This window comes from Pristiophorus japonicus, chromosome 3 (assembly GCF_044704955.1).
Source record: "Pristiophorus japonicus isolate sPriJap1 chromosome 3, sPriJap1.hap1, whole genome shotgun sequence".
In the NCBI taxonomy this organism is placed as follows: domain Eukaryota; kingdom Metazoa; phylum Chordata; class Chondrichthyes; family Pristiophoridae; genus Pristiophorus; species Pristiophorus japonicus.
Genome location: NC_091979.1, coordinates 243,366,752 through 243,381,977, shown reverse-complemented (window position 1 = coordinate 243,381,977; position 15,226 = coordinate 243,366,752). Strand labels below are relative to the sequence as shown.

Here is a 15,226-nt window from a genome sequence, read left to right as displayed (position 1 = left end):
CTCTCGCGGAAGGCCACGAGCGTACCGGTGGACATCACGTGCTCTATCTCCAGGGACACCCTGGCTCGGATGTAACCGTGGAAGAGAGACAAGAAGTGGGGCTGAACGACCCCCTCGACCGCCCACTGCCTGGACCGGCTGATGGCCCCCTTGGCCGTGCCCAGGAGCAGTCCTACGAGGAGGCCCTCTGCAGGGTCTGAAGACGGAAAGTCAACAGCTCTACAAACCTGTGTGCATACTCACAGGTGCATACATTGCAGGAGGGAATTCCAGGAGTTTGACCCAGTTGGTAATGCCAACATTGAATTTTTGAAAGCCTGTGGGGTTGTTGGGAGGAAGGGAAGACTGAGGTTAGGAGTTCTGTTGTTCTTAAGGTTCTGGGAAAGAACAAAGTAGTGAAGCAGATGCTACTACTTCAACATGGTAAGTATCGAGGGAGGAAGAAGAGCGGGTAAAACGGTGTATTTGGAGCTTCAGAGGAACAAGGGAGGAGAATTTACATTTGCATTAACCACAGAGGCATCAATCTAACTGAGAGAGACAAGGAAGGTTATAACAGAGAGAGAGATTGGAGGGGAGAGGCGCGGCTAGGATCACCCATGGAACTGAAGGACATGGACGCTGAGCGAAAGCTTAATGGTGGAACTAAAAGCTCGGTCTTAAGGGGAGGGCCTTAGAGGTTGAAATGCAGAGGTGTTTAGAGTGGGAATTCCAGAATGTGGGACCTAGGTGGTTGAAAGCACAGTCACTAATGAAACATAGAAACATAGAAATTTACTGCGCAGAAGGAGGCCATTTCGGCCCATCGTGTCCGCGCCGGCCGACAAAGAGCCACACGGCCCTTGGTCAGCAGCCCTGAAGGTTACATATAAACCAATGACCAATGACAGAAAGGCAAAGAGCATCCAGCCCAACCAGTCTACCCCACACAACTGCGACACCCCTTGTACTGAAACATTCTACACTCCACCCCAGCCGGAGCCATGTGATCTCCTGGGAAAGGCAATGGTGGGGGGAAGGGAGGCCAGAGCACCAGCTGGGGTCTAAATTTTTTAATCTCATCCACCGTGAGCTAGTCGATTGGAAAAATCAGCCGGATTGCTTCCCCACTTCCTCACTGGAAGGGCATGTATGTGTGGTGACCAGCTCGGCTGTCCCACAGTCAAACACTCGATGGCCCAGCTTCTACATAAAGGGTGGCCTGTTGGAGACGGTAAAGCAGCTGTTGAACCAGGCCCTGACGCTGGCCGGCAGCTTGAGGTGAAAAGAGGAGGGAAGCCGAGAGATTTGGGGGGTGCTGTTTCAGTAGCACCATCATCCTGCAGCCATACAGTAGGTTGGGAGATTATTTGCTGCCGTGCCAACCAGTACAGGTCTGGGTAGCACTGGTGTGAATGCACTTTGACACACAGGAGCTGGTATTTGCAATCTTCACAAATAATAACTGCTTTTATATCTTAGGGAGATAATAAGTGGGATCGCCGTGATGGATGAAAATGAGAATAAACTGGGAGAATCCAGGGTAAATATATCCACTTTAATAAAAGGATACTAATATGACTGGTATGTTTTACCGGGGCCTGATATATCCGCTAATTTTGGGGGGGGGGGTGCGCGGGGCAGTTACACGTTATTTGAACCCCAGAATATTGTGTCGCGCCAATTCGAATGAACATTATTTGTGTGTTTTTATTTTAAATGATGCAAGACTTCCAATATATATAGCACTTCATTGTGACCGGAAGGATTTTGCATGCAATGATTTGCCTCCTTATTGTATACGCAAACTCGGGAGCCATTTTGCACAGAATAAGATCAATGAAAATGAAATGAATGAGTAGTTAATCTGCTTTGACTTGGTTGGCAGAGGAATGCTGTGGCCTGGGCCACCTCCCATCCTGTTAAATAGTGCCACCGAGTCTTTAACATCCACCTGAACTGAAGATGGGGCCTCAGTCTTGTCCAAGTGCGGTGCAACAATGCATTGTCAACCTAGCTCAAAGACAAGAGTACTGCCAACTGAACTACAGTTTAGAAGAATGAGAGGTGATCTCATTGAAACATACAGAATTCTTACAGGGCTAGACCGGGTAGATGCAGGGAGGATGTTTCCCCTGGCTGAGGAGTCTAGAACTAGGGGTCACAGTCTCAGAATAAGGAGCCGGCCGACCTTTGTAAGACTGTCCAATCACTTGGTGTGTAGTGGCCCTGCTATACAGAGCACAGGGTCCCAGCTTGATCCATTGTCCGCACTCAATTAGTACAGGGGGTTACGGTAGCCTAGTGGTTATGATATTGGGCTAGTAATCCAGAGACACAAGTTCCAATCTCACCATGACAGCTGGGGAATTTAAAATTCAATTAATTGAATAAATCTGAAAATTTATTTTAAAAAGCTAGTATCAGTAATGCTGACCATTGGTGTCATTAAAAACCCATCTGGTTCACTAATGTCCTTTAGGGAAGGAAATCTGCCGTCTGTAATGTATTCGCTTCGTGGGTTCTTTGCTCAAGATTCATAGCAACACATTGCTATTAAGAACTAGTTGGTTTATTAGCAAAAGGTTTAACAATCACACTACACATCGATTTCCCAAATTCTCATCCTTATTTTCAAATCCCTCTATGGTCTCGCCCCTCCCTATCTCTGTAATCTCCTCCAGCCCCACAAGCCCCCGAGATGTCTGCGCTTCTCTAATTTTGCCCTCCAGAGCATTCCTGATTATAATCACTCAACCATTGGTGGCCGTGCCTTCTGTTGCCTAGGTCCTAAGCCCTGGAACTCCCTTCCTAAACCTCTCCGCCTTGCTACCTCTCTTTCCTCCTTCGAGACGCTCCTTAACATCGATGGCCGCCCTGACCTGTGTGAGAACACCACCGCAGGTCGCGGCTATAAATAGAGCTGGAGCGCCGGGCCCTGGAATATCGATGGCCGCCCTGACCTGTGTGAGAACACCACCGCAGGTCGGAGCTATAAATAGAGCTGGGCCCTGGAGTATCGTGGCGGAGGTGCGGCGAATGAGAGTACGGGGCCCAGAAGAGCCGAGGGCCCAGGGGCAGCACAGGCCAACCCACACTGCGATATGTGTGCGCACTAGGTCCGTGCAGCAGAGCTGGTCTCTAGTTGTCCTGGTTAATCCTTGTCACTGGGTAAAGGCCTAGCTCTGTCAAGCCCGTGTGGTGGCTGATGTGCAACGGTCACCTCATGTTAAAAAAATCCACGCACAGGCATCTTCCACCCCTTCAATTGGAGTCCTTCATTGAACCATCTCGTGGAAGCAAGTCATCCTCGTTCGAGGGACCGCCTATGAGATGAGATGATGATGACATTACCAGTTCATCTACTAGGCTCACAACTGTATACCTCATCGTGAATGATCTCGACCCAACTGGATGGGGTTTTATTGAGTCTCATGAACATCACATGACTAGCTCTACAAACCTGAGAGCAAACTCACGGGTGCATACATTACACCGTCCTTACCCACTCTGGCCTAAATGTGTTTCTAGACCCACAGCAATGTGGTTGACTCTTCCCCTCTAAAATTGTGGCTCACCACCACCTTCTCCAGGGCAATTAGGGAACGAGCAATAAATGCTGGCCTTGCCAGCAATGCCCACAGTCCATGAGCAAATTTTTTTTTGAGTTTCAGGCTCAGCTGTGATGCTCCCTACAGTCAAATAGCCTGCTGCCGCTCGCTGTCTAGACTCTCGCGTGGGGGGAGGCACTGTGGAAGTGTCAGCACTCGTAAACTAGATCACCACAGTCGAGAAGGGGAGATAATCTGACTTTGGACATGTTTATACAAAGGCCAACCAGTAGATGAAAGATTTCTGAGATAGCTCTCGACGTTGATGGTGTGAATCGGGCGATAACGAGTCGGCAGTCCGTTTTAAATCCCTCCCAATTGACCTCAATGGAAGTTAATAATCGGAGAGCTGCCAGCTCACTTTCAGAAGAATGAAGGTGATCTTATCGAAACGTATAAGATTATGAGGGGACTTGAAGTAGATGCAGAGAGGATGATTCCACTGATAGGGAGACTAGAACTATCGGGCATAATCTTAGAATAAGGGGCCGCCCATTTAAAACTGAGATTAATTTCTTCTCTCAGAGGGTTGTAAATCTGTGGAATTCGCTGCCTCGGAGAGCTGTGGAAGCTGGGACATTGAATAAATTTAAGACAGATAGACAGCTTCTTGACCGGTAAGGGAATAAGGGGTTATGGGGAGTGGGCAGGAAAGTGGACCCGAGTCCATGATCGGATCAGCCATGATCGTATTAAATGGCGGAGCAGGCTGGGGCCGTATGGCCTACTCCTGCTCCTATTTCTTATGTTCCTTACGACATCACAAACACACACATACAAGATGGCTTTACAGGAACTTCCTTTTATTGTCAACATTATTAGTTGCATTACCACAGTAGCCACTAGATGGAGCTCTATGTTACACCGATCTACCCCTTAATGTTTTCACAAATTGTTATATTTGTTTTATGTATATAGTAACTGTCTTGATATTATTCGCTATGGGAATAATACAGCGCTGTTCAGACCTTTGACTTGCTCTGTGACATCCTGTGCCGCAAAAGATTGTCATTTTTAAATGAACAATTAATTGCTGAAGTATTAAACTAATATTAAGAAATATTAAAGCAACATTAATACAGCACTTTATAAAGGGAAATACTCAGCAGGTCAGGTAGTATTTTGCCCCTGTATTAATCTTGCCCCACTTCCTCAGTTAAATGCAATCTAAGTCGATATTTATCGAATACTGAAGTGTTTTTATTTTGACCTCGAGTGTATGAGCTGGCAAATCAACAGATGTACTGGCAGGGGAGAAATGTGAGCTCTAAAGAAGCATGGGGTTTGCTCCCCATCGCCTGAACGAATTAACCCGCAACCCCCTCCCCCCCCCCCCCCCCCAACCCCGCAGTCAAACTTAAAGAGCCCTCACTACATTGCTGCCCTCCCCCTCAGAGCAGCGAAAGAACCAACTTGTGGATGTTTCAATAAAGGACATCAACATCACTATTTGCAATAGCCACTAGGAGGCGCACCTGACCATCCCAGCACATTGCTCTTCAACCCTCTAACCTCCTCTTAGAAAGCCAAGCTGAGGCAAAATCTGAGTATAAATATCAGTTCCCAGATTCAAACCCAAAATACTGAGATTGCATTCAACTGAGGAAGTGCCTTAAAGGTAGTCTGGTCCCAGCCTCCGCTTGGTTCTTTCTCTGCTCTAAGGAGGGAGGGCAGCAATGTAGTTAACATAAAGGCAACATTTCCAGCAATTTTTGTTTATAAAAGGAGTTGCATTTACATAACGCCTTTTACGACCACCGGACGTCTCAAAACGCTTCACCGCCAATGAAGTACTTTTTGGAGTGCAGTCACTGTTGTAATGTGGGAAACGTGGCAGCCAAATGTGCGCACAGCAAGCTCCCACAAACAGCAATGTGATAATGACCAGATAATCTGTGCAATATATAAATGATGGTGCAATATGTCAATATTGGTTCATTATATTTAGGATTTGTCAAAGTTTTACTAATTATACAGTCAGCCAAATGTACTCCACAGCTCTTTTTGGCAGGTTTGGCTGTTACTGGGCCCTCGTGAAGATGGCTTCTTGGTCATCATCACTTTATTCCCCTCACTACTTTAAATCGGTAGTTATTCTGTCAGTATATTTTGAGTAGTCTTGCCCATTGTTTAGATTTTAAAATATGTGTGCGTATATAAAATATATATATATATTTTACCGGTTCTTGTTATGCTGCGGTTTATAGAGCCAGTGCACAGGTTGCGAATGGTGAGATGATTCACGCAGTTTTATTTTATGTTATTCTGCCAAGTCGCTTGCCTCGGCCTGTCTATAGGGGGAGGCACTGAGTGGGAGGCAGGGGCATCCCCAGCATCGGGAGCAGTGAAAGACCACTGGCGGACAAGTGGTCAATGGGCCATTCTTGTACACCTCTGAGCATCATCATCATAGGCAGTCCCTCGGAATCGAGGAAGACTTGCTTCCACTGTAAAAGTGAGTTCTTAGGTGGCTGTACTGTCCAATACGAGAAATACAGTCTCTGCCACAGGTGGGACAGACAGTGGTTGGAGGAAAGGGTGGGTGGGGAGTCTGGTTTGCCGCACGCTCCTTCCGCTGCCTGCGCTTGACTTCTGCATGCTCTCAGCGATGAGACTCGAGGTGCTCAGCCCCCTCCCAGATGCTCTTCCTCCACTTAGGGCGGTCTTTGGCCAGAGACTCCCAGGTATCGGTGGGGATGTTGCATTTTATCAAGGAGGCTTTGAGGGTGTCCTTGAAACGTTTCCTCTGCCCAGCTTTGGCTCGTTTGCCATGAAGGCGTTCCGAGTAGAGCGCTTGCTTTGGGAGTCTCGTGTCAGGCATGTAAAACAATGTGGCCCGCCCAACGGAGCTGGTCGAGTGTGGTCAGTGCTTCAATGCTAGGAATGTTGGCCTGATCGAGGACGCTAACATTGGTGCGTCTGTCCTCCCAGGGGATTTGCAGGATCTTGCGGAGATCAAGGATCAAGGGTAGCACTGGGGCTTTCCTGATCTCTGGAATTAGCTGGCAAACTCCCGGCCCAGCGTGCACAACAGGAAGGTTGCCCTTGAGAAGGTGGTGGTGAGCCGCTGCAAGTCCTTGTGGTGAAGGTACTCCCACAGTGCTGACTTGCTTGTACCGATTTATTACAACTGAGTGTCTCGCTGGGCCATTTCAGAGGGTCAACAACGTTGCTGTGAGTCTGGAGTCACATATAGACCAGACCGGGTAAGGACGGCAAATTTCCTTCCCTAAAGGACATTTGTGAAGCAGCTGGGTTTCGCCGACAATCCAGTAGTTTCATGGTCGCCATTACTGAAATTAGCAATTTAATTCCAGACTTTTATTGAATTATTTTGAATTTAAAGTCCACAGCTGCCGTGGTGGGATTTGAACTCGTGTCTCTGAATCATAAGTCCAGGCCTCTGGATTATTAGTCCATTAACCGAACTGCTATTCTACCGTACAACAGGTTCATGTAATGAGCCTTGCCCATCGTGGAATGACCTGTGTGCACGTGTGCTTGTATATGATGTTTTTAAAGATTATGTGGAAAGTGAAAATCCTGTCATCTGATTCCTCCCTTTCTGAGGCCGTCTGTGTACATTTGTGTTTTAGAATGCTGCTGTAAAGGGTATCACGCAAGTGGTGATCTCTAGAGTTACCATGGCTGCTCCAGGAATGAGTAAGTATCTAAATAAACACCATTTGAATCTGTAGATAGCTCCGATCCATCTTTGGTTAGGCAGGAGATGGTCCGCAAATGAGGTAATGGACCAAGATGGCAGACGATGTAGTTGAGATAAAACAGTTCAGTCCTATCGGCTCATTGTTAATTTAGATGCTTATTCAACTCTTCCCCTGTTTTCAGTGTCTTGCTTCCTCGGCATTAAGCCCACATACTTCTGGTTCCTTTTCTAAATTTGGAGCAGGTCCACTAGTTTTTGAATATCTCAACCAATTTAGTGCTCGCAGTGCTATGTGACTATTTCGTAAACTAGCAACTATCGAGAGCCCTCGCATTATATCGCATCATGGTGACCCCCCACTTGGATCGCCTCACCAATTCTCTTCAGGATTTTAAACACTTGGATCACATCCATAGACTCTTCAGCATCTTTTCCAGTTTCGATCCATTAGCCTTGGATCCTCAAAACACATTGGTTCATGTCTTCGGATGTTAAAGGTCTATATAAATGCAAGTGGTTACCCTTGTTACCCACTATTTCCCCCATCTCTTCTCTCCAGTTTTCTCAGCTCTGCTGCTGGCATTGAGTCCTTATATAAGAAACATAAGAAATAGGAGCAGGAGTAGGCCACTTGGCCCCTCGAGCCTGCTCCGCCATTCAATAAGATCATGGCCGATCTGATCTTGGGCTCAGCTCCACTTCCCTGCCCGCTCTCCATAACCCTTCACTCCCTTATCGTTCATAAATCTGTCTATCTCCACCTTAACTATATTCAATGACCCAACCTCTCTGGGGCAGAGAATTCCAAAGATTCACAACCCTCAGGGAGAAGAAATTCCTCCTCAGCGCAATCTTAAATGGGCGACCCCTTATTCTGAAACTATAAGAGCATAAGAAATAGGAGCAAGAGTAGGCCATATGGTCCCTCGAGCCTGCTCCGCCATTTAATACAATCTTAGCTGATCTGATCATGGACTCAGGTCCATTTCCCTGCCTGTTCCCCATAACCCCTTATTCCCTTATCGGTTAAGAAACTGTCTATCTCTGTCTTAAATTTATTCAATGTCCCAGCTTCCACAGCTCTCTGACGCAGCGAATTCCACAGATTTACAACCCTCTGAGAGAAGAAATTCCTCCTCATCTCTGTTTTAAGTGGGCGGCCCCTTATTCTTAACCTATGCCCCCTATGTCATTGCTGGTTACTATTCCCTGGATGCCTGTCAACCCCCCCAGTGCCTTGCGCAAGCTCCCGTTATTTACGGAGTTTGGCAATTTATGGCACTGGACTTGCAACCCAGAGGTCACGAGTTTGAATCGCACTGTGAAATTGAATTTGATAAATCTGATAATTTTTCTCGCTGACACCCGAACAAAAACGACCATGCGGGTGGTAGAGGCAGAAACCCTCATCACATTTAAAAAGTACTTGGATGTGCACCCGAAGTGCCGTAACCTGCAGGGTTACGGACCAAGGGCTGGAAATTGGGATTAGGCTGGGTAGCTCTTTGTTGGCCGGCGCGGACACGATGGGGCGAACTGGCCTCCTTCCGTGCTGTAAATTTCTCCTCATGTGTCTAATTTTTTATCTCATCATACTTCCTGTGAAGCGCCTTAGGACATTTCACTACGTTAAATGCGCTATATCAATACAAGTTGTTGTTGTTATCGACTCTTGATGCCCTCTGAAGTGGCCTAGCAAGCCAGTCAGATTGAGCAGCCCCTCGATGGGCAATAATTGCAGCCTAAGCTATATCCGCCCACACCCCTTTTCAGTGGGAGCTTGTTCCTGCAGGCTCAATCATGCCCTTCTCTGATATCCACGCGCACCCACTACCAGCTTAGTGGGAACATTGCTGCCACCTCTTCTGAGTCCGGTCTACATCTGATTCCAGCCTGCCATTTGGTTGACTGCTGAAACCCCCATCCATGCCTTTATTACCGCTAGACTTGACTATTCCAACGCACTCCTGGCTGACTTCCCACATTCTACCCCATGTAAACTAGAGATGATCCAAAACGCAGCTGCCCCGTGATCCTAACTCGCACCAAGTCCCGCTCACCCATCACCCCTCTGTTTGCTGACCTATATTGGCTCCCGTTTAAGCAACGCCTCGATTTTAAAATTCTCATCCTTGTTTTCAAATCCCTCCATGGCCCTCACCCCTCCCCTATCTCTGTAATCTCCTCCAACCCCACAACCCCCACCCCGAGATGTCTGCGCTCCTCTAATTCTGCCCCCCTGAGCATCCCTGATTATAATCGCTCAACCATTGGTGGCCGTGCCTTCTCTTGCCTCGGCCCCAAGTTCTGGAACTCCCTGCCTAAACCGTTCCATCTCTCTACCTCTCTTTCCTCCTTCAAGGCGCTCCTTAAAACCTACCTCTTTGACCAAGCTTTTGTCACCTGCCCCTATATTTTAACATGATTGGGGGGAGGGTTAGAGGGGGTTTGAGGGGAAATTTCTTCACCGAGAGGGTGGTGGGGGTCTGGAACTCGCTGCCTGAAAGGGTGGTAGAGGCAGAAACCCTCATCACATTTAAAAAGTACTTGGATGTGCACCCGAAGTGCCGTAACCTGCAGGGTTACGGACCAAGGGCTGGAAATTGGGATTAGGCTGGGTAGCTCTTTGTTGGCCGGCGCGGACACGATGGGGCGAACTGGCCTCCTTCCGTGCTGTAAATTTCTCCTCATGTGTCTAATTTTTTATCTCATCATACTTCCTGTGAAGCGCCTTAGGACATTTCACTACGTTAAATGCGCTATATCAATACAAGTTGTTGTTGTTATCGACTCTTGATGCCCTCTGAAGTGGCCTAGCAAGCCAGTCAGATTGAGCAGCCCCTCGATGGGCAATAATTGCAGCCTAAGCTATATCCGCCCACACCCCTTTTCAGTGGGAGCTTGTTCCTGCAGGCTCAATCATGCCCTTCTCTGATATCCACGCGCACCTAACTACCAGCTTCGGTTCCTGGAGCGTGATCAGAAGCAAGAGCCCTACCTAGCTACCTAAAGTGAGATAACTCAGCATAGAACGAGGATTGGATAAACTCGGGGAGTTTTTATTTATATATTTTTTTTAAACTCCGACCATAAACCAATGGAATATTAAAAAGTGGGCATGCTTTATCCAGAGAGGAGAGTGGGTGGCAACAAGTTTCTCAGCAGTCCCGTGCAATTGGTTTTTAAGTCGGTGCACGAACTACCAGGCCGCCTGCAATTTCTGCGGTCTGGAAGAGTCCATGTTCCATGTGTATATACAGTGTGTGAGGTTGCAGCCCCTCTTCCATTAGTTGAAGTTGCTGCTCCTCAAATTCTGGTTGCACTTCAGTCCCACACTCCTGATCTTTGGACACCCTGTGCGGAGGGGAGCGGGCAGGTCAGAAGGCCTCCTCGTAGGACTGCTCCTGGGCATGGCCATGATGGCCATTAACCAGTCCAGGCAAGAGGGGGTCGTTCAGCCCGACTGCCTGCCTCTCTTTCGTGGTTACATCCGAGCCAGGTGTCCCTGGAGATGGAGCACGCGGTGTCCACCGGTACGCTCGCGGCCTTCCGCGAGAGGTGGGCACCGGAGGGACTGGAGTGCATCATCACCCCCGGCAACCAAATTTTAATTTGATTTGTTTAATGTCCAAAGTTTAATTTGTTTATTTTTCGGTTTTAGTGCCTTCTTTTAAACGGGACACTTGATTTATAGTTTTACTAAAATAGTTGTAGAGCTTATAATTTAATTTGATTTGTACGGTTCCCTTTAATGTTCATTAGTTAATTTGTGGATTTTTGTGCCCTTACAAAAGGGGACACTTGATTTAAAGTTTTAACCCAAAATATTTGAAGAGCTGTTGTATTGTGAGTGGCTTAGCTAGTCGTATGATGTTCACAAGACTCAATAAAATCCCAGCCAGTTGGGTCTAGGTCATCCATAATGAGGCATGTAATTGTGAGCCTAGTGGATGAACTGGTAATGTCATCATCATAGGCAGTCCCTCAGAATCGAGGAAGACTTGCTTCCTCTCTTAAAATGAGTTCTTAAGTGGCTGAACAGTCCAATATGAGAACCACAGTCCCTGTCACAGGTGGGACAGATAGTCGTTGAGGGAAGGGTTTGTCGCAGGCTCTTTCCGCTGCCTGCGCTTGATTTCTGCATGCTCTTAGTGATGAGACTCGAGGTGCTCAGTGCCCTCCCGGATGCACTTCCTCCACTTAGGGCGGTCTTTGGCCAGGGACTCTCAGGTGTCAGTGGGGATATTGCACTTTATCAGGGAGGCTTTGAGGGTGTCCTGTGCAGCATGATTGTTAAACCTTTTGTAATAAACCAACTAGCTCTTAATAGCAATGTGTTGCTATGAATTCTTAAGCAAAGAACCCATGAAGCAAATACATTACAGGCTGCTTTAGTCGTTGCATCACAAAGTGCCATGAGGCAGGTTTGTGTACTTGTTGCCGTTTTCGATGAGCAGGAAGAAAGATGGGAGCGGAGGTTCTAGCCCAGAGTGATCTCTATAATAAGCTGCCGTCTTTTCTATAAAAAGCTTTTCCATTTCCTGCACATTGCTGGATGTTCCAGCTCAGCGATGTGTTTACAAAGCAGGTGAATCTGGCTTGTAGCCCAGAAATTCCTGTCCACATTTGGCCTTGTGTTCTCCCGCAGGGGGCTGGAGACCTTTGAAGTGCATCCGGTCTCGGTATCCACTGCAGGAACTGATGCTGGTTGGTTGGTCGGTGGGCTACACAGCTCCTGAATCTGTTCCTGAATCTCAAGAGTCTGGTTACTGTAAACTCACTCAGGTGCAACCGGATCCATCTTCATTCCAGCCCAAGAGTGTCTGCGTGACAAAGACACCTAGTTTATATATAGGTGACCAAGTACACATGCCACATGCGTACAGCCCGATGACCTCTGACCGCGGCGCACTCCGGTGTCTGGTGACCCCCAAGCATTAATACATAACAACATCCCCCTTTTAAAATCTTAACAAGTCTTTTTACAAATTAATACTGTCTGGGGCTTTTCTCTCACAAGTTGATCGTCTCAGTTCAACTTTGACTCTGGGCGAGCGTTGTGAGTCCGTTGAGACTGAGGGCTGAGTAATCGATCTGATGGGAGTGGTCATGACCACATCAGAGACTGAAGGTTCAGAGTCAGTAATGTCAGCAGAGTCCTCTGATGAGTGAACAATGGTTGGTTGGTCACTGACTGCATCTTCCTCACTCGGTTCCAGTGTGCCACAGTTTAACCTGGTCAAGGTGTTTCCTGCATGTTTGCCCATTCTTGAGCACGATAATAAACACTCTGTTACCTTCCTTGGCTGTAACACTGCCGGCGATCCACTTTGGACCTTGACCATAGTTCAGTACATAAACCGGATCTTTGACCGAGATGTCACGTGACACGGCAACACGCTCATGACACCATTGCTGACTTTGACGTCTGTTTTCAACACAATCATTCAAATCAGGATGAACAAGAGAAAGCCTGATCTTGAGATTTCTCCATCGGTAGTTCAGCAGGAGGAACCCCAGTAAGCATATGAGATCTTGACCTGTAACTGAGCAATATACATGACAACCGGCTCTGCAGTGAGCCCTGAGTTACACGTTTCATACTTTGCTTGATCGTTTGAATGGCACGCTCTGCTTGACCATTAGCAGCAGGCTTGAATGGAGCTCATCTCACATGTCTGATGCCATTGAGCTTCATGAACTCCTGGAACTCAAGACTTGTGAAACAAGATCTGTTGTCGCTTACAACAATGTCAGACAAACCATGAGTAGCAAACATGATGCAATGGCTCTCAGTGGTAGCTGTAGACGTCCTGGATGACATAATAACACACTCTATTCACTTAGAATATGCATCTACTACGACAAAAAACATCTTTCCTAGGAACGGGCCCGCAAAATCAATGTGGATCCTTGACCATGGTTTGGATGGCCATGACCAAAGACTCAGCGGAAATTCCGCTGGTACTTTACTTAGCTGCATGCAAGTATTGCACTGATGCACGCGTGATTCCAGATCAGAGTCAATTCCAGGCCACCATACATGAGACCTAGCAATGGACTTCATCATGACAATACCAGGATGAGTGCTATGAAGTTCACGTACAAATTTTTCTCTACCTTTCTTAGGCATGATTACACGATTACCCCACAGTAAATAGTCTGACTGAATGGACAGCTCATCCTTGCGACGGTTGTAAGGTTTGGTCTCATCACGCATCTCCATAGGTTTGGCAGACCAATCACCACTGAGTACACACCGTTTCACAACCGATAAAATAGGGTCATGGCTGGTCCAGATCCTAACTTGTTGAGCAGTGACAGGGGTTCCTTCACTCTCAAAAGCATCCATTACTAACAGTAGATCTGCAAGTTGAGGTGTCTCCATCTCAGTTGTGGGTAAGGGCAGATGATTCAGTGCAACGGCACAATTCTCAGTACCAGGTCTATGACGGATGACGTAATCATAGGCAAACAATGCCAGCCCACCTTTGAATGCAGGACGATGCATTGGTATTAATACCTTTGTTTTCCGTAAACAATGAATGAGTGGCTTGTGATCCGTTTCTAGTTCAAAACGAAGACCAAACAGTTACTGGTGCATTTTTTTTACCCCATACACACAGACCAAAGCTTCTTTCTCTACCATACTGTAAGCTCTATCCGCTTTAGACAGACTTCTCGAAGCATACGCAACAGGTTGTAGCTTGCCCGATTCATTTGCTTGTTGGAGTACGCAGCCAACCCCATATGATGAAGCATCACAGGTCAATACAAGACTCTTACGCAGATCATAATGAACCAGCAATTTGTTTGAACATAGCAGATTCTTGGCTTTCTCAAAGGATCTATCTTGAGACGCACCCCAGAAACAGTTGTCGCCTTTCCTTAGTAACACATGTAGTGGCTCTAGTAAAGTGCTCAATCTGGGTAAGAAATTACCAAAGTAGTTGAGTAGCCCAAGGAACGAACGCAGCTCTGTCACATTCTGAGGCCTGGGTGCATTTTTGATGGCCTCGGTTTTCGAATCAGTGGGCCTGATGCCATCAGCAGCAATCTTCCTCCCGAGGAATTCAACTTCAGGTGCCATGAATACACACTTCGAGCATTTCAGCCTGAGTCCCACTTCTTCAAGATTGTTCAGATGTTCAGCAGTGTCACGACCTGTGACCAGAATGTCACCTTGAAACATGACAGTTCTAGGAATGGACCAGTAAACTCTCCATATTCCTCTGAAATATGGCTGCAGCCGAATGAATCCCAAAAGGATATCTGTTGTAGACGAACAGTCCTTTATGGGTGTTGATGCAGGTGAGTTACTTCAAAGTGTCGACAAGCTCCTAGGTCATATAGGCTGACATCAGATCCAGTTTCGTGAACGTCTTTCCACCAGCTAGCATAGCAAACAGGTCATCAGCCCTCAGTAACGGATACTGATCCTGTTTCGAAAATCAGTTAATCGTAACCTTGTAGTCTCCACAAATCCTGACAGTGCCATCATTCTTCAACACAGGAACAATGGGACTAGCCCACTCGTTAAACTCGACCGGTGATATGATCCCTACACGCTGGAGTCTGTCAAACTCAATTTCAACCTTCTCCCTCATGATGTATGGAACAGACCGAACTTTGTGATAGACAGGCCTTGCATTGGAGTCCAGGTGAATCTACACCTTGGCTGCCTAAAATTAACAATGCCCGGTTCAAACAAAGAAGGAAACTTTTGCAATACTTGAGCACAGGGAGTATCATCCGCCAAGGACAACATCTTGACATCATTCCAGTTCAGCTTGATTTTCTCAAGCCAATTCCTGCTGAACAGCGTTGGACCATTACCTGGATCCATAATGGTAGCTCGTGAACCACACCGTCATATGACGCCTCGATTGCTGCACTGCCGAGCACCGGTATGAGTTCCTTAGTGTAAGTACACAACCTGGCATTGACTGGACTCAGCTTCGGTTTCGCA

The 15,226-nt window shown here is 47.1% G+C and overlaps 1 protein-coding gene across 1 annotated transcript in view; it reads left to right on the top strand.

Moving 5' to 3' along the window:
• The window catches only part of sfxn2 (sideroflexin 2), a 164,120-nt gene that overhangs the window by 74,005 nt on the left and 74,889 nt on the right, over positions 1-15,226 (top strand). The window contains exons 8-9 of the mRNA XM_070876481.1: positions 1,462-1,522; positions 7,187-7,253. Coding sequence (XP_070732582.1) covers positions 1,462-1,522; positions 7,187-7,253 — 128 coding nt within the window. The remainder of the gene's footprint in view (positions 1-1,461; positions 1,523-7,186; positions 7,254-15,226) is intronic.